Source organism: Bemisia tabaci, chromosome 9 (assembly GCF_918797505.1).
Source record: "Bemisia tabaci chromosome 9, PGI_BMITA_v3".
NCBI lineage: Eukaryota > Metazoa > Arthropoda > Insecta > Hemiptera > Aleyrodidae > Bemisia > Bemisia tabaci.
In genome coordinates, this window is record NC_092801.1 from 8,498,585 (window position 1) to 8,522,785 (window position 24,201).

General features: G+C 41.9%; 2 protein-coding genes across 2 annotated transcripts in view; one reads left to right on the forward strand and one right to left on the reverse strand.

Moving 5' to 3' along the window:
* Naa15-16 (N-alpha-acetyltransferase 15/16) overlaps positions 1-24,201 on the reverse strand; it is a 255,104-nt gene that overhangs the window by 220,953 nt on the left and 9,950 nt on the right. The window contains exon 10 of the mRNA XM_072304471.1: positions 22,837-23,050. Coding sequence (XP_072160572.1) covers positions 22,837-23,050 — 214 coding nt within the window. The remainder of the gene's footprint in view (positions 1-22,836; positions 23,051-24,201) is intronic.
* Positions 20-5,379, forward strand: LOC140225464 (uncharacterized). Its single transcript, XM_072304470.1, has one exon. It carries the CDS (start codon positions 26-28, stop codon positions 3,506-3,508), a length of 3,483 nt encoding a protein of 1,160 aa, XP_072160571.1. The 5' UTR covers positions 20-25; the 3' UTR covers positions 3,509-5,379.

Below are 24,201 nucleotides of genomic sequence, written 5' to 3' on the forward strand. Positions count from 1 at the left end.
TAGGGAATCGACTCGGAATTCCGAGATGATAGTGAGGACGATCGACGACCCTGCATCGCCGACGGTATCGAAACAACAAAAACTCAGGATTCTCGTCCGGTCGGACGCGAAGAAATCGACGAAAAAGAACAAATACAGTGAACTAGTCAGAGCACCGACGTCCGAGAGGGTCGACGGAGAGTCGAGTACGAGAGACACCTCTGAGGAACCCGAAGTCGGTGGGAGTACAGAAGCAACTGCAGTCGGAAGGTTGAACAAGTTGACGTTCTTCAGGAATGGGGAGGAGATAAAAGGAGAAGACCTGGCGAAGAAGCGCGTCACAAGGCTGCAGAATCCAAGAGATTCGAATTCGGAGAAAGCTGTAGAGAGCTTGGAGCCGGCGAGCGCCAACGGAGGTAACGACAAGACCAACAGCTCGGCCGACGACGGAGACGAGGATAAGAAGACACTGTCGCAGCAAGTGGCGGACGGGAAGTACGGCTTAATCCACACGGAGCTGTTCTCAGTGAAGCCGACTCGGCCAGGGATCATCAACTACGAGATCAACCCCGAAGTGCCAAAGGACAATGTAAATAATCTGGGGGGACTGAACGCCGAGGAGATCTGGTTGGCCGAGAACCACTTGCTCGTACTGTCCGGAGGCGGGTTCAGCGATCAGAATTCCCGGACGAGGTGGACGCCGATCGACAATTACCAAGCTCCACGCCGGCAAGTCAAAATCCCGGAAAGACCCAAAGTTCCTCCACCGTTTCCGGTCCAGCTCACGGACGACGGACCGATAGAGTTCCTGAAAGACGAGAACGGGACTGAACACAGGCCTCCTTTCTTCCCTCCCGATTTCAATCCTTTGGCTTTTCCTCCGCCGTTCCCTCCGAACGGTTCCTTCGACGGCGGCTTCCCTCCTCCGTTCCCAGTGCCACCTGGATTCTTTCCGGGAAACATAACGCCTGGAGCGTATCCTCCGTTTCCGCCTCCTTATCCCTTCCCGCCGAGTCTGCAAAATGACTCGAGGCCCTTGCCTCTTCCACCAAGACTGCCACCGAAGTTACCGTTCCTCCCGCCTCCGGGTAACGGAACGGAATTCGACGAGGACGATCCTGCTTTGTATTATCCGCCTCCTTATGATTTCTACTACCCCAAGGATAATCATTCCATAGTTCCTCCTGGTCCTCTGGTGCCGGGTATCGTGCTACCGCCGCCTCCAGATTTCTTCGCACCGCTGAACGAAAAGCCGAAGAACAAGACCAAAACGAAGAGTAAAGCCCGCCCACGACCGAGCAATACGTATCTGCCACCGCCTCCACTTAAGAAAGTTCCTCAGATATTCCGGACTACGACCTCGACCACAACTTCGACCATCGCCACGACGACGGCAAAACCGATAGTGCACAATGACGTTACAACGCCGGAGTATTATTACGTCCAAACAACGTCACCGAAGCCGATAGCAGATGATATAACCAATGAAATCACGCAAACCACCGTTTCTAACCCCAAATACAGCTTACCTATTGAGGAGAACGACTGGATGCCTATTCCTGCTCCTGTTCCTAGCTACATTACCGGTCCTAAAAAACCGGTTAAGGCGGGCATCGTCTACACATTCACTCACACTACTCCCCCGGCGAGCAAACCTATTTTCCACGGCTATACATACGAAAAACCCAAAATACCTTTCAAGACGCCCGATTTAGATTTGTACTACAAACCACAACAAAACACAAAATACGACGACCAGCAAAGTTTTACTCCTTCGAACTTTTCTAATCAAATAAATAATGAACTTAACTTGGTTTACCCGGTGGATAATGACCCACCAAGAGACCCCTCGTACGTCACCAGTACAGGATCTCCTTCGCCGCTTTATGACAGTCTACAATTTAAACATAACTTCAAAGACTACTTCGGAGGCACACACTTGAAAGGATCGAAAGGTTTCTTACAGTCAACGACCGACACTCCTTTCAAATCCTACAGTACAACATTACGTCCCTACGGAAAACCTAAGGCCTTGGAGGCTACATACTATTTCTACGAAGAGCCGAAAGAATCTTCAGACGAGTACACAGATGGCAAACACACTCACACCAAAGCGACGAGGAAGCCACACCATGCTTTTTACCCAACACCTGGGAACGGGTTCCATTCAAGTACACCCAGACCTATTTATCATCACGCTCAGTCCGACTACAACAGTGTAACTAGTACTACCACACCCGCACCGGAGAAATACTATTACGTTGCTGATCTTAGCGATCCTGAGAAGTTTAATAGTGAGGAGAAATACAAACCGAGCATTTTCGACGAGACCCTTAAAAAACCACTCAAGTCTGAAGTAGGTTCAAGACCTATAGTAGAGTTCAGCTACAGTGCTCCTTCTTATTCAGGTGACAGTGGCGCCGGTCACCTGAGCGACTATTTCAATTCGAAACCATTTTTCGACAGTCCTAAATTCGTGGTCACTCCGAAACCGGACAACGTCGTATACGTGCGCCCCGCGAGACCGACCCAGTCGCCGTTGGACGACTACTACAGTACGACTAAGCCACCTCGCGTTTTCAAGAGCGCGAACCGAACAGTAACGACCCAACAGACACCCTGGTACGGTCTCACGAAAGAACAGATAGCGACCGAAAATCCTTACTACGCTTTCTTCACGCACCAGGACGATGGTCTGATCGACGACATAACCAAAACGTACTTCACGATTTTCGGCCAGAAGATAAAAGCCACCCCTTCACCGGACATAGACGCGCCGAGGAAACATCCCCGACCGCATCAACCCAAGTCCGGAGCTCCGGCCCCACCTTTGCTCTTCAACGGTGCTATATATAGTTCGCCCAAGCCGAACTACATAGAACTGCCATATCAACCGGTGTCCCATCGCCCGGAGCACACGACTTCCAACTACGCGACGTCCTCGGAAGACTACGGGGAGAACTTCCCGAATCGATACACGACCACTCGTCCTCCTCAGATCGCATTCCCGACGTTTTCATCCCCTCACGAGAACGTCCAATTCACGACCCCTAAACCTTTCTACCACGGGTCTTACGGTTCTGGGAATAAGCTGGTTCCTATCCAGTATTCGACGCCGCAACCGTCGGGCGACTCGAGTAACCATCACTTCAACCAGCGACCGATAAAAATCAGGCCCCCGGTGCTGTACAACGACGAACTCGTCAATTACAAGAGGCCTTTGCCGCCGATCAATCCGGACGCGGAGTTCATCGCTCCCCGTCCGTTCAGGAACAACAAATTCAAAGGCCGACCGAGACTCCCCAGCGGGACGAGTCAGATCATTTCTTATCGCTTGCCGGGCAATGGCGGGGGTCATTTCTACTTCTTGACGCCGCAAGAGGTACGGAATTTTGACCCGATCGAGCCGCTTGCTGGAGAGAACGGAGAAACTGAAGACAAGGGCTACTTCAAGAGGGAGACTCATCGAACACTGGATGTGGAGCGAGGTGGGAAAGAAACGAAGGTTCAGCCGGTAGAAGTTAAATAGAGTAAGGCGAAACCAAGCCAGAGAACTCATGGTGGTGTTTGAGAATCTGAAAAATTTCAAGCATTCGTGGGTCGAGTCATCTGCCGATGACTGTAAAATAGAAGGCGAGGACTCGGTCATTTCAATGAACCGAGAGAATTGCTACTGGGCTACGGAAGAACGCTTTATAAGCCTTCAGACGTTGACAAATTTCTTTCGATAAAATATGAGTTTTTAGGAAAATCTATGAATATTTTACAGAGAATTTAACTCGCAATGTGATTTAAATTTTCTGGAAATTTCAAGAAAAAATATTCGGAGCTCTCCTCAAAAATAAGTATCTTATCGGAGCAAATGTGGCAAGTCTCGATTGTTCATGCGACGTTTTTCCTAGCACGGCAGATTACGCCTCCCCACAAATCAAAAGACTGCGACTTGATGATCCAGCTGAGATGAAGGATCAGAAGTTTGGATTTTCGTGTTTTTGCATAGAGCAAAGATCGCGAATGGCAAAGTCTTCTACACTAGTAAATTTAAGTCTTGGGATTTCGTCTGTAATGTCTGCTTGCGTAGGACACAAAGCAATCGTTCTTCTCTCAACTGGATGCACTGCGATGAAGCACTACGTTTAGTTGATAACTAACGACAGATCGTCGTTCCTCTGACGTCAGGGCGAGTCTAGATTTCCAGATGAGCCCCAGAAAGCGTGGATTTTTATGTGAAACAGGGCTCACGGGATAATTGGACTGCATTTTGCAATTTGGAGCTATAAATTCTGGCTCATCTAAAAAAACACTTATGTGCATAGGAAAACTAATGGCACATACGTTGTTTTTAAACCGGGCCAGAATTTATAGTTCCTAATTGCAAAATGTAGTCCAATTGAGATGCGCCCTTCCGCTAGGGGGCGACAAGATAAGGACGCTTATTCTTCTGGACCAGGACATGTATGATACGATTTTAGAATAACTTCAGTGCATTGACTTACGACTGCAACGATAAGAAAAGAAATTAGACATGATCACTTACAGCTTCTACAGCGACTTGTGCCAAATAATTTTATTTCCTGCCCTCCCTTCTGATTTTTATACTTCAGCCAGAGAGATAATACCTCAGTGCTACAATAAAAACTCTAGTTTCCCAAATCCTTTAAAAAAAACTGCAAGCTACTATGACGTTTGTGGAATGATTTAGTAATCATAAGATACTTCTCTGAACATAAAAGACTACCTTCAGAGTAAGTGCCTAGAATAATGATCATTGACCATCTTATTATTGTTTAATCAGCCGAATTGATGTTCGTTAGGTCTCGCTTTTTGACACCACAAAAACAGAACACCCCTTGGACAGTTTCTTTGATGAGACTATAAAGCAACGCTGACTTTTGTGACGAGGACACGTCATTGACAGTGGCGAGGCGTGAATAATCGATTATTGATCTTCCCCCATTTGAACCTATGGCAAAGAATCGATTATTAAGGCGTTCTTTTCGAACATCCCCTTTATCGATCCTTTCCCAGGAAAATGGCAGGTCAATCGATACATCGCAAAGCACGCCGCGCCACTGATCATTGACCTTACAAATTCAACGCATTCTTTGAGTCCACGTGTTTTCGCAAACTAAACAGCATGACATTAATTTTTTACCTCATTAATTGAGAGCTCAAAGATATTACATAAATTCTGATCATTTTACAGCTTCAAGATCGAATGATCATCTGAAATTCGGCGTTTCGGCTGAATCTAACTTTGAGACTCAATTGATGTCTTTTTATAATTATACTTGAATTGTGATACATTTATTTTTAAAATCAATGCAAAATATCTGTTGCATGTTATATTGGTTGATGTAAAAATATAAAAAATAAACGTGATGTAAAATACATGAAAAATGCAGTTTGACAGTTATTTCCTTACACTCCAAAAACCACGCCTTTATTACGTTGAATTTCTTTGTTAAAATTGGTAAGTGAGTGCTTCAGTCTTCTGGCAACAGAATTGCGATCTCAAATTTGGAGAAAAATGACGAGTAGCTGAAAAAATTGAACCAATTGATGCCATATGTCGCATGCCGTTCTGACACGAAATATGGCGTCCATCGAATCACCTTAATTCAACATGAGAGATACGCATAATTTGAAGAATAAGGCAACATTGGACAAGCTCGCCGGTTAATTGCTCCAGTTCAAATTCACTAGTAAATTGCGCGCGCGCGAGTTGTAGGTGCATAAAAACTTCCAACTGTCGAACGCGGGTCCATTTTTAGAACTTGTCTTTTAAATCGCATTTTTAATGCGCGGCTTTACAGCTCCGTGCTCGCCGCCCGGGTCCGGGTGACTTTCGAGCGGGGCGGATAGAAATGTCCGAGCACTCGCCTGTCCGCCGTTAATTGCCCCTTGAAAGGTGGACTGCACTGTCGTGCTAAGGAAAAACGCCGTATGGACCTTCAAGCGTTGCCAAATTTCCTCTGGTAAAATGCGAATTTATTGGGGAAATTTGAAATATTTTTATTCAAATTCTTCAGACTATTTTGTTCGCAATTCAATATAAGATACCTGAAAATTTTAAGGAAAAATATGCATAACATTCCTTAAAAATAAACATTTTATCGAAGGTAATTTGGCAAAGCTCGAATGTTCATACGGCGTTCTGTCTTAGCACGGTAGTACAAGATCGCTGGGCTGGGCACTGGGGATGGCTAAACGAGGAAAAGACTGCTTCGAGAAAATATGTATGAGAATCAAGAAGCTCACCATATCATCACAATACTGCCGGATACTTTTAAAGGATAGTTCGACGTTTCAAAATTTCCGCAGCCATTTTATTATTTATTTATTTATTTCTTTTAACCCTTTCATTACCACGCACGGATATATCCGTGCAGCGCAAAGCGCTTCCCCCGCGCCACTCACGGATATATCCGTGATTTGACCCTGCCGTGTTCATCTCCCTCTAGCTGTACTCGATATGAACCGAATTCAACATGTGAGTAGTGCTATCTATCCGGAAATAGATGAACTACAACGCTGGCTTGTTTTTATGTTGATCCGCTAGATAGCGCGCGCACTGTATGACCGGGATAGTTTGATCCGCGCGCGAGGAAATTTATACAAAATTGGTTCATGGTTATGTCGTTGTTTTTCGATCGTATAGGATTATTTTGTGCATTTCTTTTGAAGTACGTTTACTCTATAACCTATCAAGATCATCTGTACAAAATTTCAAGTTGCTGGGATGAGCAGGGAACACATAACAGTAAGAATACTGGAACATCAATTACACAGCAAGCGCGCAGAAAAATAACCCGGTTTCTGGGGACGGGTCACCTGCTAGGTAACTTGGTAATGAAAAGGTTTTAAACAGAGAAACGGTTTAACGAAGCTGCCCGAAAATTTCAGTTATTGCGGGATATTTTGAAAGGATAGTTCGCTGTGGAATCCCTTCATACAGGGTGTACCAAAAGTCCGTCCCACCCCTGCTAACTTTTGAACGAATTGAGCTAGGGTAATGAAATTTTGGGAATGTTCCTATCTCAAAGGGGACCATCTTTTGGGGGGGGGGGGGGGGGGGTCAAACATTTTGGTCTTCCCTCAGTTAAAAAAAACGAAATTTAAACGGTCCAAATATAATCACCTTAAATTTCGTATTTTTTTTAATTTTTCCCGAAATTTGGGGACTTGCCAACGTAATGTTGAACTAATTTTGACCTTACTGAGATAATGTGGAGGCAAATCTAGGGGAAATTGCCTTTTTTCGCGGGAAAATTGAATGACCTTGGATTTGGCGTATTTGGGGGTCCGAGCCCCCCCTTAAAATTACAGCGATGTGATTTCTGCAATTTTTACTTAAAAGCGGACACACTTTGGTAAATTTTTCCCGTTTTATTTTTTTCTTTACGATAATTTGAACCGGAGTTATGATTTTTTGAAAATAGGTCAAATTTGACCTTTGACCTATCATAACTCGGTCAAAATTAGGATATTGATCTGCGGTTTGCGCCAAAATTCTTAATTTTTTATGCTCTTTCGAATGATGTATCACAAGATAGGGGTTGCCATTTGAAAAAAAAAAAGTTGGGGGCCCCCTGCGCCCCCCCTGAGGGGGGACCAAAATGTTGACCCCCCCAAAAGATGGCCCCCTTTGAGATAGGAACATTCCCAAAATTTCATTACCCTAGCTCAATTCGTTCAAAAGTTAGCAGGGGTGGGACGGACTTTTGGTACACCCTGTATATATCGTTACCTTTCGGCAAAGTCATCACAAGTGTCATGCAACGCTTCAACATTTCCGCCGCCATTCTATTTTTTTTTTTTTTTTTTTTTTTACAGAGAGGCGGTTCAACGAAGCTGTCCAAAATTTCACTGAATTTTCTTGGTGCTGCCGATGAGATTCGGTGGAATTTTCAAACAAATGCAACCGACAATTTCTGAGTAAAAAAATAAAATGGCGGCCGAAATTTTTAGACGTCGCCTCAAATCGGGATTAAATCCTGATGCTAGACACCCTGTTAAATAGGACTATTGGTACGAGATATCAATATTGGAAAACTTTACTTTATTTTGTACAAATATCTAACATAAGAATCCTAGACTCACGCTTTTGCCTGAAGTTTTTCGGAAGAAAGTGAAACCAGCTTTGAAACTGAAATCGTACAAAAGAGAGAGTCTAGAAACTTCACACTGGCGTCTCAGAGCTTTGAGTTGGAGATGCATCATTCATTAAAGAGCAAAGCAATGATAAAGGCCATGACTTGCTTGACTTAAAACTTAGTTTCAAAGAAAAACCGCAGCATGCAAAAAAAAATCGGCTCGCCAATCACCACCATTTACCAATCGTATAACCTGTTTTTGACGAACGTTTCGTGCGTTTAAAAAGTCAGGGAGAAGTAACAGTAAAATAGATGAAAAACAGCTGAAAGATAACGACTCTGTCAAATCCGTCAACCAAATTTATTTGCAACGAGCAAAACTTGATGAGCTCTCTCCATGTTTCTGCCGAGTCACTGATGACCGTGGCGCTAGTATTCTCATATAAATGTATTTTTATGCATTTGCGAGGTTTTTGCTTAACTCATACACAATTTGCACAATTAAATACGCACCACGTACAGAGGATGAATTTTTGTTATGCAAGGCTGAAGCTGACTTCTTATATTCCATGAAAATTACGAGTGAGAATAGCAATCATTGATATGAAAAATACACCTAAGAATGATGCCGATCTGATTAGCGTGAAAGTTTTGGGTTCTTCCAACTACATGTTGGAATTGAGGATTCACTTACTGTAGACAAATCAAATAGAGAAAGAAAAAAAAAAAAAAAAAAAAAAAGTGAATGCGCTGGGTACGGAGCGATACTCCATACTGATAGATGAAAATAGATTTTTCGCGATTGACAAGATTTGCTTGTAAAATCAATCAAAGGATGTTTCCGATAGTTTTTACAATTGAAAATGTTAAAATGTTAAAACTGTTAAAATTTACGGAGAAGGAAACCCTAATCGGGGTTTTATTACGTAAAATCTACGAGAGGCAAAATTTGAGTAAAAAGGTGTCGAAAAACTCTTTAAAAAAACGAGCCTTTTTAGAGCAATTTCTCAAACTAAATGTACGTTTAAGAAATGTTAAAAAATCAGTTTATTATTTTGTTGTTTAATTAAAATGTCCAAAGTTTTCAAGAGATCTTTTATGGTCCCTGCAATGCTACACTGGAAAAAAAACACATTGGATCTAGAGTCCAGACTCTTGGAAACATCGACAAGAAAAAATACTCTTGATTCAATCAGATTTTTGCTTAAATCAAAAGGAAATCTGCTCGAATTATGAGGCTTGGTTCTTGATTAAAGCAAAAATCCGATTGAATCAAAAGTATTGTTTCTTGTCGATGTTTTTAAGAGTCTTGACTCTGGATCCAATGTGTTTTTTTTCCAGTGTAGGGTCACAAGGATACCAATACTGAACTCAACCATCAAAGCACGAGTCCATAAAACGCGATACTGACCCAATTCCATTTTCTTTGACTGCGCGTTACGTCTATAAAATGATACGACGGCAGGTTCCGGGCACAAGGCACCTCCACTAACGATTTACGTACACATGATCTCGTATAAATTGTGAAAGTGGTGAAAAAACCCGTAAGATACCTCGGTTTGTTGAGCCTGAGAGCTCCCTATCTCGACCGGTGTCCACCCGACTTAAGGACAGCTGGACCTGGTGTACTGGTGCACCGCCCTACTTCGGGCCGCTTACAAGTGCGCGCCCAGTGCGGCATAAACTTCAATTTACAAACAGATTACTCCGAATTCCACGTCTACCTGTTTCGTTTCGCAACCTGCACCCAAAGCTCCTGCGTGCGCTGCCAACTCCGCCGTACTACGGAAGAACACCGTATGAGCCATCAGGGGTTGCCAAACTTCCTTCGACAAATCGCGAATTTCTGGGAAAATTTATGAATATTTCTGTCTCAATTTTTCAGACGGGGTGTCTAGCAATTTTCAAAAAAAAAAAAATCCCTAACATTTCCCGGACAAAAACAGCAAAAAAGCCGGGGGAAGATTAATAATTCCCTAACGGATGGAACAAATTTTTCCCTGACAAATTCTGACAAAAATGAAAAATATTCTGAATTTTTCGACACAGAGAGCTAATAAGATGTAAGTAAGAATTTTTTTCATGCTTTAAGAATATGATTTAATAAATAGAGCAAAACTGCAGAATAAAAAAAGAATGAAAATAGACATGAATTAGGATAGGAAGATGTTCTCGGGCTGCCATAGTGTACTTTTATCTATGCAGAGCAAAACACATGGTCCATAAACTTATGCGAGATATTTTGCTTCATTTTTAAAACTTAAAAGACATCAGCAAAAATTCCGGTTGAAATCTCCGCGTGAGAAAAATTCGTGTATTTCGATTTCCCTGGCGTTTCCCTGGCATGAAGGTCGCTTGCAAAATAAAATTTCCTGACAGGCCGAATGTATGCAGATTTTCTGACACAAAAAAATTCCCTGACATTTTCCGATTTTCCCGGTCGCTAGATACTCTGCTTCGACAAATCACGAATTTTCGGGGCAAATTTGTGAAAATTTGTCTTGCAACTTTTCAGATGATTTCGTTCGTAATTTGATCTAAAGAGTCTAAAAATTTCAAGGAGAACCATTCATAACTTTCTTTAAACATAAATATTTCAGGAGAGGACTTTTGGCAACATTCGAATGCTCATACGGCGTTTGAACTCAGCGCGACAGAACTGCCCGCACGTCGCGTTGAACAACCCTTGATGACCGTCCATACATTACTCAAACAAAAACTACGGAACAGGGCTTCTGGAGTGCATATCAAATTGCGGTCCGTCCACTAGCTTCGAAACCAGTTCGCGGCCGCAGTTGCCGCTGCCTTAGAGTCTGCGCGTCTAAAATGTGCCCTAGATCAGTTCAATTTTCTACGGATACATCAAGAAAGCACGGTAGCCTCAGACAAATGAAGGAGGAATAATCGTTTTAGAATGACAGAAACAGGGTGTCTGGTTTCTTTCAGTTTGGGAAATCCTGATTTTTCCTAATTTTTGACTGCTAAATCCTGATTTCATAATTATTCCAAATTCTGATCAAATCCTGATTTTTTGCGGAGAAAAATTAAAATTTCTCCATAAGCGTATGCGATCGGACGGCCGACTTTTCTCAAATCCTGATTTTACGAAAGATTTTCCCTCAAATCCTGATGAAATCGGGATTAAACCTTGATTGACCTCAAATCCTGATAGCATCGGGATCATCTTGATGCTACACACCCTGAAAAATGTATTGTCAATCATGGAGACTTGATAGAGAAATAGAGCTAGCCAGGTATGCAGAAACAGGGTGTTCACTAAAACAGGCTGGCCAAAAATCAGTACTGTTACAATACTTTTTCAGTTCACTCCCAAGCAATTTAGTACTGTCTCAACAGAAAAATTCAGAGCTAGGCAGTACCTCCAATTGAAGAAATTCGAATTTCTCGCTTAAATTGCGACAAAAATGAAAACATTCCGGACAGTCTTTAAAAAATCAGTACTATTGCAGGCACCCTGAAAAATTTGAGAATCTTCAAGTGAAGATTAATACAATTTACTGCGAGGCAAGATTTGTAGAAGATACAAGAATCATATACTTGTACGAAGGATATTTTTTGCCTACCATGAAAATTGAGGGCGAAATATCAAAGGGCACAACCTTAATAATTATGACCTGCGTGTCAATAAATTCTGCTACCTTGAAACTTTCAGCCAGAAAACACCACTGCCCAAAACATCGCAATGGGTAAGGTAAGTAGAACCTCACAATTATTAACTGTGCTCTTCTAACCAAACCATTTCTAATAATCGGAGATTGCCCTGCACGTATTTTAGTTGCTTTGGCTCCAAAGTCACATTTGGATTATCAAAACTTACCGATTAGCGAAAAAATGATAAGATGCGTCTGAAAGTCAAGATTTAACACAAGATCATATCGCAGATACCTAAACTTAGAATATCCTTGAGAAAAAAGCAACTTCATCCGGGGAGAAGGCTAAAAAGCAAACTTAAATAAAATCATACTGAAAAAAAAAAAAACTCCGGCCGTGAAAGCCGTGCTTACGGGCTATACAGACGTACCGTCCGCGTTCCGAGCTCAGAGGCCGAAGCTTTCGGAGCTCAGTGAAAATGTCCAGTAGAAAATGTCCAATAAGAATAATGTCCTACTTAAAATGTTCAATTACAAGAATGTCCATAAAAATGTCCATGGTTAAAAAATTCCAAAAGAAAATAATGTCTTAACTGAAAAACGCCCCACAAGAAAAATGTTCCAAGAGAAGACGCGTCCATTTCGTTGCAAGAAAATGTGAATTTTGGACTTCCAAAGACCCAGCTTTCAAATTTATTGGGTTAGTTCACACAATTCTTTCTTATTATTTGGTATTTTTCTTACTTTTTTGGACGGTTTTTTTGGAAATTTTTTAAGCAAGACAATAATAATATATTGACATTTTCTTATTGGGCATTGCAGTTTAAGGACATTTAGTGTTGGACAAACAATGTTTGGGTATTGTGGACCTTTTTTATAATTGGACATTTTGTATTGGACATTTCCACTTGTCACCGAACTTCCGGGCGTAGCACCTGGAGGAGTCGAAGTTACGGCTTTATCACCTGGCGAAAAGTTCAATCGGCCGAGTTCGGCCTCAGAGCCCGGAATGGACGGTATGTCTTCATAGCCCGGAACTTTTTTTCAGTGTAAATAAGTACCGCGTTTTGATTTTATTTTCCAATATTTTCCCCCGATTAAATTATTTTTTTACACTTTATTATAGGCAGCAATAAAATTTCCTCTTGAATCTCGTTGGTAATACTGACTGTAGTTCACTGGGGAAAAAAAAGATTTCTCCAGATTCTTAAAAAACATCGACAAGAAAAAATACTCTTGATTCAATCGCATTTTTGCTTGAATCGAGAACCACGCCTCTTAATTTGAGCGGATTTCCTTTTAATTTAAGCTAGATTCTGATTGAATCAAGAGTATTTTTACTTGTCAATGTTTTCAAGAGTCTGGACTCTAGATCCAATGTGTTTTTTTTTTTTTTTTCCAATGTTGGTTCGGCAACTCCTGTCGGCATCCAACTTGAAAGACGTAACGCGCGCTCTGTGTCCGGCGCGACGTATGCACGTTGCACACTGCAATGCGCGCACATTCGTATTTGCATTGGCGCTGCCAGGCCGACTGACAGGTAATGAGTTCGTTACAGATTCTTACGATAATCGGAGCTTGGCAGAAAAGAAATGAATAAATAAATAAATATACCGATTCTACGGGCGGTGAGCGACGAAATTACGAGCGATCACCCAATCACATCGCCCCGCCTCTTTTGAGTTCCTTACATGATGGAGTGTACAGGAACTACAATTGCAAAGGTGGGCTAAATACTAATATGGTGGTTGCGTTATTTTAGACGGGGGGGGGGGGGGGGGGTACGCCCCCCAACCATTGCATGGCCCAACCCCCCGAAGGCGCTTCGCGGATCGCTTGTGGATTAATCTAGCATAAAATAAGACAGGCTCTAAAAAAAATTCCTCCTGAACTACAATTCGGGTCGTATAACCGAAGATTTTACCCCCTCTGTAAATTCTAGTGTTTGATGAGTCGAGAGTTGATTCATAATGAATGCGTAATGCAGAATTAGGACTTATTCGTTTAAATAGGAGCCCTCGAACATCAATAAATCGAAAACCAGGATGACGTGTTGACTAATTCAGTCCTCTCCATCGGTATTACATATGTCTGCGCCGATAGGATCATGCTCTCCGGCAAAAGTTACCTTTTACACAATGCACAATACACACCTTCATACGTTACACGAAGAGACCAGATGGAAGAGATAGTCCACAATAGAATTTATTCTGGCAAGCTTGTTCGACTCAAGAGAGCTGCGCAGCTTGGACACGTTTTTGTTTGGCGTCAAATGCCAGTTATGAGTCCAGGGTGGCTAGAAAAATTTCCGTTATGTTCCGAATCGCATCGAAAAACGCACGAATTCCGCGGCGTTTTAAAGTTGATTATTTGGACGTATTTCTATCAAACGGACCTAAGCGCCATAGGGTGAGGAAGGTAGGGGGGGGGGGGGCGTCCGCATATTCCGTCCTATACTAGCAATGCTTATCCATGGCGCTTAGTTCCGTTTGAGAGAACGCGCTATCCGTGATTCTAAATTCCTCAAAAGGAACTCAAATTGGCGCTTAGTTCCGTTTGATAGAAATACGTCCATTTGGGGGTTTCCGGTGGTCAAAAACCTCCGGGAAAATTCCTGTAACATCTGAATCCTTCGTTCTTTCGATACAAACAATTTAAAACAAATTGTCGACAGGCCCATTATTAAAGTCCCTTTATATAGAGAGTGGCGACAACGCGGTTCATGAATGTCACAAACGGGAATAAAGATCACACAAATTCAACGTTTTTCGTCATCTTTGATCAACTCATTCCCGAAATTTTTGTTTTTCGTTCCTTCACTCATACCGTTTGTTCCTTGCCGTGCTCCTAATTCCCCGGCCCATTCCAGTTTATGATCTTAGCAGTTTGTTAAAATGTAAGCTTTATTTCCCTTTGTGGCATGTGGAGGCCTAAAACAAGGGAACCAATCAGAAATGGATTCGTATTGTCTTTACTTTCCTTATAAAGGGACTCTGCCCATTACTGAAAGAAGCGCGGAGTGCTCTCTGGGGATTTGGCCAAAGGGCTCCCAGTTTTCCTGAAATAAGTCTTTATTTTTATCTATTCGATTCTATCCATTTCAGACCGAGGTGCTCAGAACTGGATCTGACAGCAGCGCAGCGGCGAGGGAGCCGGGGCGCTTTGGGCATGCCGGGGCGCGATGGCTGGCGGAGATAGCCGTGCGCACGCGTCGCGTCGCACTATGGTCCGAATAGCCGGTTTAAGCGGCATTAAATCAGATACGTATGTTTAAACCTCGCAATATGAGTTTTCAGGGGTTTTTAGGGTCGCTGAGTGCAAAAATGCTAATATTCTTCAGGAAAAATCCATTTTTAACATTTTTATACTTTATATAACTGTGGTAATAATTTGTTCACAAACCTTAAATTGAGGTTGCAATTCGAGTTGAAGCGGTGGAGCAATTGGCATCGCGTCTCACTCATCTTCTTGATGTCCCGGGTTCGATTCCCGGTAGAATTTTTTTTTTTTTTTTTATAAGTTTAAAAATTAATTTTACATTGGATGGACTATAAGAAGCTAAAAGTAGAGCCTCGTCAAACACTACTATCAAGGGAACTTGAAAAAGACAGCTCAGGATAATACTTCTACGTTTCATGGCTCCAGAGGCCTACTTTCAAGTCCCACCGATCAGCCGTTTGAACTTGTTTTCGTCTGCCAAGCGAAACTTAAGCTTAAATATATCCATTTTGATAGATTATTTGTTTGAAACATGGGTAAACGTAAAAAAAAAAACGTTTACGGGACCTCAAAGTGGCTTCCTAAGACAATTTCATTGCTCGGGAGCCTTACTTTCAAGTCCCACCGATCAACCGTTTAGACTTGTTTTCGTCTGCCAGGCTAAACTTATGCTAACATATATCTACACTGATAGATTATATGTTTGAAACACTTAAAACGTCAAAAAAAAAACTTTTACGGGGCCTCAAAGTAGCCTCTCGAGGCGATTCTTTGCTGTTCTTGAGCACAAAGTTTCAATTGGTCCCGATCAACCCCATCAACTCGTATTATTCTGCCTGGGCAGATTTAGGCTCTAATGCATTCGATTTGCTAGAATATGACAATGGAACATGATAAAAGTCATCGTCAATGGCATATGATAGCTAATTGTAGTAAGTGATAAGAAACGCGAAAACGTCATTTTTCATGAGAAATAACTTGAGGCTATGGTGGACTATGGTTCTGCCACTAGACTAGAAGGTAGTCTAGAGTCATGACAATAACTTCCGAGTAAAATTACGAGGTGCTCAGAGGTGCTAAGTATATTTTTTGGGTCCTACTTCTGCGATTTTATTGATAAAACTGACTATGTCTAAGGGTTAATCTAGAGCATTAGATATGATAAAAAAGAATAGTTTCAGCATAAAACATTTTAAACTTATCTTATATTTTGTGAATCAAGTGCCCAAACACTTTCAGGTACGGTGAAACGACGAAAACAAGCCCTTAAACACAGCACTGCCGCTCGGTAACTGGAATCGCACTCATAAAGTGCTCCGCGCGCCGCACTTCCCAGGCTTGTCACATCTTTATTAGTGCTTTAATCGAAGTGAAATTTTACAGGAGTCTTCTCTACAGTATGTACTATCGATCTACCTCTTAAAATCTAACTTTTTCCAAACTTCACTTTTTCGATTTATTGCCGCTTAAACCGGCTATTCGGACCATAGTGCGTCGCGTCGGGCTGTCCCGGGTGTCCGTGCTGTCCGTCGCGCGGTTGTCTACATCCATCCGCCATCCGGCCCGGAGGACCATAAACGCTCTTCGTTGGGTTGGTCCCGGTCTCGCCGACTCGCCCGCGCTCCCCTCACAACCGCGTAACTCCGACAGGGAATCAGCGGGCGGATACGTTGTTTCTTCCCGGGGACCACTCCCGCGCACGAACCCTGAACCAGAGCACTGAGGAGTAATAACTCGGACTACACCTACGGGTCGGATGCCAAATCGGAGCGACGCCTGGAGGGGAGAGGGGGCGGGGGAAAATGGGAGGGGAAAAAGGATTGGATGAATTCACATGAAAAAAAAAAAAAAAAAAAAAAAAACCATATTGGATCTAGAGTCCAGACTCTTGAAAACATTGACAGGAAAAAAGACTCTTGATTCGATCAGATTTAGGCTTAAATCAAAAGGAAATACGCTCAAATTAAGAGGCTTGGTTCTTGATCTAAGCAAAAATCCGATTGAATCGAGAGTATTTTTTCTTTTCGATGTTTTTACGAGTCTGAACTCTAGATCCAATGTGTTTTTTTTCCCAGTGCGATAATTAAAGCCGGTTCCCAAGTAAAATCCCTGATTTCTTTTAAATTGATTCTAGCGTTTATCTGGTTTTTCCACGTCTGAAACACCACGTTTTAAACCAAATGCATTCAATATTAGTCATTTTGTGGCTCCTCTAACGTAAGGGTGTATCTCGATTTCCACACTGGAAAAAAAACACATTGGATCTAGAGTCCAGACTCTTGAAAACATTGACAAGAAAAATGACTCTTGATTCAATTAGATTTAAGCTTGAAACAAAAGGAAATTCGCTCAAATTAAGAGGCTTAGTTCTTGATTTAAGCTTAAATCTGATTGAATCAAGAGTACTTTTTCTTGTCGATGATTTTAAGAGTCTGGACTCTAGATCCAAAGTGTTTTTTTTCCAGTGTTGGATAGGGTACACGGAAAAAAAAAAGAATTGCTGATTCGGCAATTCAATTGCTAAAAACAGTGAGTGCAATGTTTCAACGCAGATTTTACAACAAAATAATGCTACTTTAACTACATTGTAAACTAATTTAACCACCGAGTTGGGTAAAGTAGCATTTTTAATGCTACTTTAACCACATTGTAAACTATTTTAACCACGGGGGTGGTTAAAGTATCATTTTTTTGTTGTAAAATCTGCGTTGAAACATTGTACTCACTATTTTCAGCGATTGAATTGCTGAATCAGCGATTCCGGACATGTCAGTGATTTTAGAGGTTAGGTCATGGAGCTTTAAGGACCCAGATCAGGGTGCCCAACAACTTTCAAAAAAAAATCCTTGACATTATCCTGATTTCCCTGACCAAAACGGCCAAAAAACCGGGGAAAAATTCGCTGGCAGCGACGCATAATTGACCCATTCCGAATCGGTACTTATGCTCCAATACGGTGGATCCCTCCCGTCCCGTTGCGTCATACCTGGAACAGTCCTAAAAGGGACTCGACCCGGGGCTCGCGAGGGGCGGAGCTAGCGCGTTGCCGGACGGTGCTTAAAATTCCGCTTACGACACAGAGTCGCAGGGACGGAGAAATATTTCACTGCCGGGTTAGGGAAAAACGTCGTATGAGCATTCGAATGTTGCCAAATTTAGTCTCAGAAAATATTTCTTTATGAGGACAGTTATGAGTATGTTTTATTGGAATTTTCAGATACTTTCTTCTAAAGTACGAATTGAATTCTCTGTACATTCAGAGGGAAAATGCGTGATTCGTCAAAGAAAGTTTTCGTTTTCCAACGTCTGAGACGGGGTTGTCACAGAATTTGGAAAATTAAATTCCCTGATATTTCCTTGACTTTCCTAACACATTTTGGTGAAATCCCCTGACACTTGAACAAATGCCGGATTTTAAAAAGACATAGGCAGAAATAGTTTTCGGGCAAAATTCGTGGTTCGAAATGTCAAGGTTATTTGACGATTTTTCCCTGACATTTTCGTCATTTCTCCTGACATTTCCCTGATTTTCCTCGCACGTTTCGGGGAAAATCCGAGACAATTATTCCAATGCCAGATTTTTAAAAAGACGTGGGTAGAAATAGTTTTCTGGCAAAGTTGTTCGAAACGTCAAGCCCACACGAGAAAGCAAAAGAAGGTCATTTGACGATTTTTCCCTAACATTTTCGTCATTTTCCCTGACTTTCCCAGCACATTTTGGTGAAAATCCGTGACAATTGTTCAATGCTAGATTTTTTAAAAGACATGGATAGAAATAGGTTTGGGGCATTTGTTGTTCGAAGCGTCGAACTCACTCGAAAGTGATTTGACGATTTTTCCCTGACATTTCCAGGTTTCCCCTGACTTTTAAAAATTCCCTGACATTTCTCAGTTTTCCCAGACTGTGGCAATCCTGCTCTGTACATTTGGAAAGAAAATACTTGCAACTTTCCCCGAAAATCCGTGATTTGTCATAGTAAGATTGGCAACGTCTGAGGGCTCATACGCCGTTTTTCCTTAAATTACCGTCAAACTCACTCGAGGGTGATTTGACGATTTTTCCCTGACATTTCCAGGTTTTCCCTGACTTTTTAAAATTCCCTGACGTTTCTCAGTTTTCCCAGACTGTGGCAATCCTGCTCTGTACATTTGGAAAGAAAATACTTGGAGCTTTTCCCGGAAATCCGTGATTTGTCATAGTACGATTGGCAACGTCTGAGGGCTCATACGCCGTTTTCCCTTAAATTACCGGCGGTAGGCGATCCTAGAGTCCCTTTATACTGAGAGTCAAGACAATGTGAATCCATTTCTGATTGGTTAACCGGATTTTAGGCCTTCACAGCGTCACAAACGGGAATGAAGATTACATTTTCACCAATTGCAAAGATTATAATCTGGAATGGACCGAGGAATTTCGGGTTCGACAAGGAACAAACGGAATGAGAGAAGGAACGGAGAAAGGAATTTGAGAATGGCCCGATCGAAGATTACGAAAAACGTTCAATTTGTGTAATCTTTATTCCCGTTTGTGACTCCATGAGGGGTGTTGTCTTGACTCTCAGTATGAAGGGACTCTAGGCGATCCGACAACGGCGGTGAGCGATCGGGTTGTGGTCATTGTGCGGTCGTGAGCGGACCGGGCACTGGTCAGCGGCGAAGCATGATCCTCGACGATCGATATTTCCCCGTTTGAAGCTACGGTAAAGAATCGATTATCAAGGTGCACCCTGATTATCGATCCTTTGGCGTTGGTTTAAATGGGAGGTTGATCGACTTATCGCGCGCCACTGGCACCGGGCGCTCCGCCCGGGCGCCCCGGGCCTGGCCACCGCACTGTATCATTACCCCTCATCGATCTAGTTTCCACTGTTCGGCGTTCATAAAACCCACTTCACTTTCATTGCGCCTCGCCTCGCCTTGCGCAACGGCCGGCCCGCGCCGCGCGGGCAAAATCCCGACGGGTCCCGTGTTGTCGAGTGTCGCGCCGATGTATTTTTTTTTAGTTTTCGATCCCCCCCCCCCCCCCCATTCTGCCTTACTAAAGAAAAACGCCGTATGAGCCTTCAGGCGTGACCAACTTTCACACTGAAAAAAAAAAACTCCGGCCGTGGGAGCCGCAATTACGGGCTAAATAGACATACCGTCCGTTCCGGGCTCAAAGGCCGAAAATTCCGGCTGCTGAAGCCGTAGCTTCGGCCTCTGAACCCGGAGCAATCGAAGCTACGCCTCCAGCAGCCGGAATTTTCGGTCTTTGAGCCCGGAACGGACGGTATGTCTATTTAGCCCGTAATTGCGGCTCCCACGGCCGGAGTTTTTTTTTTTCAGTGCATTAGTTAAAATACGAATTTCTTGGTCTTATGAATATTTTTCGGCCAATTCTCTGGATAATTTTCTCCTAAAGTTCCTGAAAATGTCAAGGGAAAAGATTCATATTTTTCCGCAAAAATTAACGTTTTATGGGAGGAAATTTGACAACTGTCGAATGTTCATACGGCGTTTTTCCTTATCACGGCAGCATTGGATACAATGTTAAAAATCGGGGAGTGGAAGTCTATTATTATTAAAATCTATAAATCAATTATTTCAGTTTTCGGCCGGAAGAAAGGGATTCAAGGTTCCGCAACAAATTCTCTGACTTTTCAGAATTGGGCGAAACTCCCTGACTTTTCCAGGTTTTAAATGCTTTTTCAAAAATTCGTTGAAAATGCAGGCGGAAATATTTGAGAATTTGCACTGATCAATGATGGAAATTCCGCAAAATCTCGGATCGCGATTGCAGTGCAAAAACAAACGACAAGTTTATTGTAGAGAAGGTCGAAGATTTATCACATCAAGAATAAAGTTTATCACTCTCCATACACTCCATAATACGTCAAGGTGGAAGGTGAGAAGAATACAGAGGACAGTGAATGAGGCATCCACCTCGAGAAGCTTTCAATCTGTCCCAGCGCGCAGCGCAGCGTGGCCAGACAAAAGATCTCCTTCACACGACCATGATACGACTATTTTAACTTTCACGTTGTATGCGTTGCCTACCTTGATCATTGAAGGGGACACACACGGCGAGGCGGCACATCAACGGTTTTGGTTTGAGAATATATTGCGAACATACCATGTGTTTAGGAAAAGGGGGGGTGGGGTTGAGTGTGTCAGTTCAGGTATCAAATCATAGTTTTCTTAGGCTACTCCCGATATTATGTCACGTATCCGAAAATATGAATGAATATTTCAGCCACGAATTAGAAAAACTCATCTTCGGTTCAAAATTACTGACACAGTAATACAGATTCTGAGAACATGCTGACGTATAAAAATTGTTACAAAATAGAGCCTTGAAACTGAGGGAAACTTTCCTATGTCCTTTCCAATAAAATTTCACTTAATGGTACCGTTCATTGAAAGGGGGATAAGACCCAATTCATTTGCCAACACTCGTGCGTCAAAACTTTCTTCACCAGTCTTACCTACTTTAAAAGTAATCCCAACATGGAAATTGAAAGTTTTTCAGGTAACGAAGAAAACTTAATTAGAAGCCTAAAAAGACGCGGTATCTAAAACTCCGTAATTTTTTCATTTCTTGCGACATCCTTTATTTACAGAAACGAATTTCCTGAACGAAATCCAGAGTTACCTCCTATTTTCTTCCTGACTTTATTGGAAAGATAAATTTCCCTCCAGTGTTCCAGCTAAAAATATTAGTTTTTCTGCATCTTTTGACTAGATCTACAGCACACGATCGCAAACCACCAAATTGGTTTTAAGAGATTAAAAGGAAATTCCCGGTTTCCAACATCCCATGCCTTTATCATTTCTTTGATTTTCCAGAAAATATTTCATTCCATGCTGAATTTTGATATTCACTGGATTTTAAGGAGCTAGCTACTATGAAAAGAGGGTACTTTTCTTTAAAGATCTTTAGGTAAAACCCAAGTAAGTTTTAAATAAGATATAAGTAAGTCTAAAATAAGACATTCAATTTCTGATAGATTAAAGGTAAAGAAAGACTCAAAAAAAGGTTACAGCAACACTCTTTTTCTCTCTCTAGTAATCTTTTCGAAACAGCAATGGGCAAAGGGTGGTAAGAAAGATATCTTTCTTACCACCTAACCTAACCTAACATGCTCTATTATTGGTCCCTCATATGTCATTTGAGGGAGGGGGAGAGAGGTGGACTTTATCAGGGCCGGTATCTCACAGAACACTTTTCTAGGGTGCTTAGTGCCATCAAAAGAAATATTTGTCGGAAAAAAGTACTGAAAAGAGAAAAGATTCAGTATTTTATTGGAAATACCAATTTTAGGCCTTTCAAGAAAAAGGGGTGGCTATCTGATTTCATGGATTTCTATTTCCGGTAGAATTTATATCATGTACGAACAAGTTATAAAAGTATTGAGGGCTACAGGTCAAAAAATATAAATTTTTCAGGGCAAACCATTAAAAATCAGTGCCTAAAAGTCAGTGAGAACAAAAACACACCAACTCGCAAACCTGAAAACGCCTAATTACTTGTCAATAAACATGGCGGATCTATTACAATTTGATTCTTTACAATGCCTCCAAGTATTTGTCCTTTGGTGCCTAAAAGCATTTTCTTAAGAAACTTCTTTGCTCGCCCCGCAGTTTTTGATATTTCCTGAGCATTTCACTTCTTTCGAGTTGGTGTATTTTCGAACTCACTGATTAAATTAATGCACTGAATTGAAGTTCAGGTCAAAATTCAGAACTGCCAACAAAGGATGGACATTCTGAAAGATGTTCCAAAAATTTAGAGGAAAAATGACTGCTACCTCTAACACAAAACATTTATCTGTACTAAAAAATGAACATAGGATCAAAAGTTCCGGCATGCAAAAACAATCTCACTAACTTCTGCCTGATTAAAAAGGCTGAATGATTGCAGACATGAATTTCACATTAGATAAAAATCTTACCTGTATTTTGATGATGTTCATTTTGACTGCTGTTCAGAGGTTTGTCTTCCAGATGAAGGTACACAGAGATGGCACATATCGCGGCGCGGATGTAAAACGGATGCGAACGTAGAACGTCTTCTAATCGCAATAAACCAACATACGAGCGCAATGTCATTTTGCGCATACAGTATGTGTGAAAGTCTACTTGATCGTCAAAAATTTCAGTGAAATGCTGCAACAGAATAAGTTCACAGAGCAGATTAAATAAAGGTCCATGTAATCTTACAAAAAGAATGTGAATATTCTGGAATAGTACGGATTTCACTTTAGCAAAATGGTCTGGAAATAATCCTTGGCGTATTGTTGACATTATGGGAAAATATGAAGTTTCCTACACTGTGCCTCCACCCTTGGTAAACACTTTACATTTGCAGAATTTGAACAATTATTACAAAGCAACCACTCCCAGTATTCACCTTTTGTTTGAGGGTTGGAAAATGATACCGGGCAAAAACTTTTATACACCCAAGATGATTGACTTGCGGAACTTGATCCCTGCACTGCGTTTTCACAATCGTATCGAAAGTATGGGCAGAAGACGACTTAGGTGAGTATCTGTCTCTTTCGGTAGCAAAAACAGGTCAGAGAGGTGGTGCGGACATAAGCGATTTTCCTGGAAATATTCAGACACCTCAAAGCATGGTACAAGAAGCAGAAAAATTATGCGACTATTCTGGATGTTCAATGGGCCTGTTGCAAACTTTTCCTACAGCAAAAATAAGAGTTGTTACTCATAGAAAGTGTCTCAAAAATTACGATGAGCGCATTGCAAAGTCTGAAAAGCACTCCTTACTTCACAATTGACATGAGAAATTTGCGTTTTTTTGAGCATCTCGCTTCAAAAACGATACCACGGCACAGGTGAACATTTCATGAGAGAAGTCAGTCCATCCAACCCCTGCTCACAAGGATACCACGCAATATTCATCATAGCCGACGCCAATTCACCAAAACACATGTAACAGGGCGATGATTCTAACCGCCTGATAACAATCGGTGTGTTTACATTCACATTTTTCTCTCGTTGATAGATATCCGCCTTGATTGACCTCGTGCTCTCCTCAACTTGCGCACAGAAGCGTCGGCCATGTTGAGCAAGGATTGAATGAAACAACTCCTCTAACGAAATGTTCACCTGTGCCGTAGTATCCTTTTTGAAGCAGGAAGCTTAAAAAAACGCAAATTTCTTAAGCAGATTGTACAGTTAGGAATGCATTTCAGAGTTTGCTGATGCGCTCATCGTGATTTTTGAGACAAAATCTATGAGGAACAACTCTTATTTTTGCTCTTGCAAAAGTTTGCAACGAGCCCATTGTTTGCCCA

Excerpts from the sequence above, each read along its gene's own strand:
- LOC140225464 (XM_072304470.1), top strand. The coding sequence starts at position 26 with ATGATAGTGAGGACGATCGACGACCCTGCATCGCCGACGGTATCGAAA.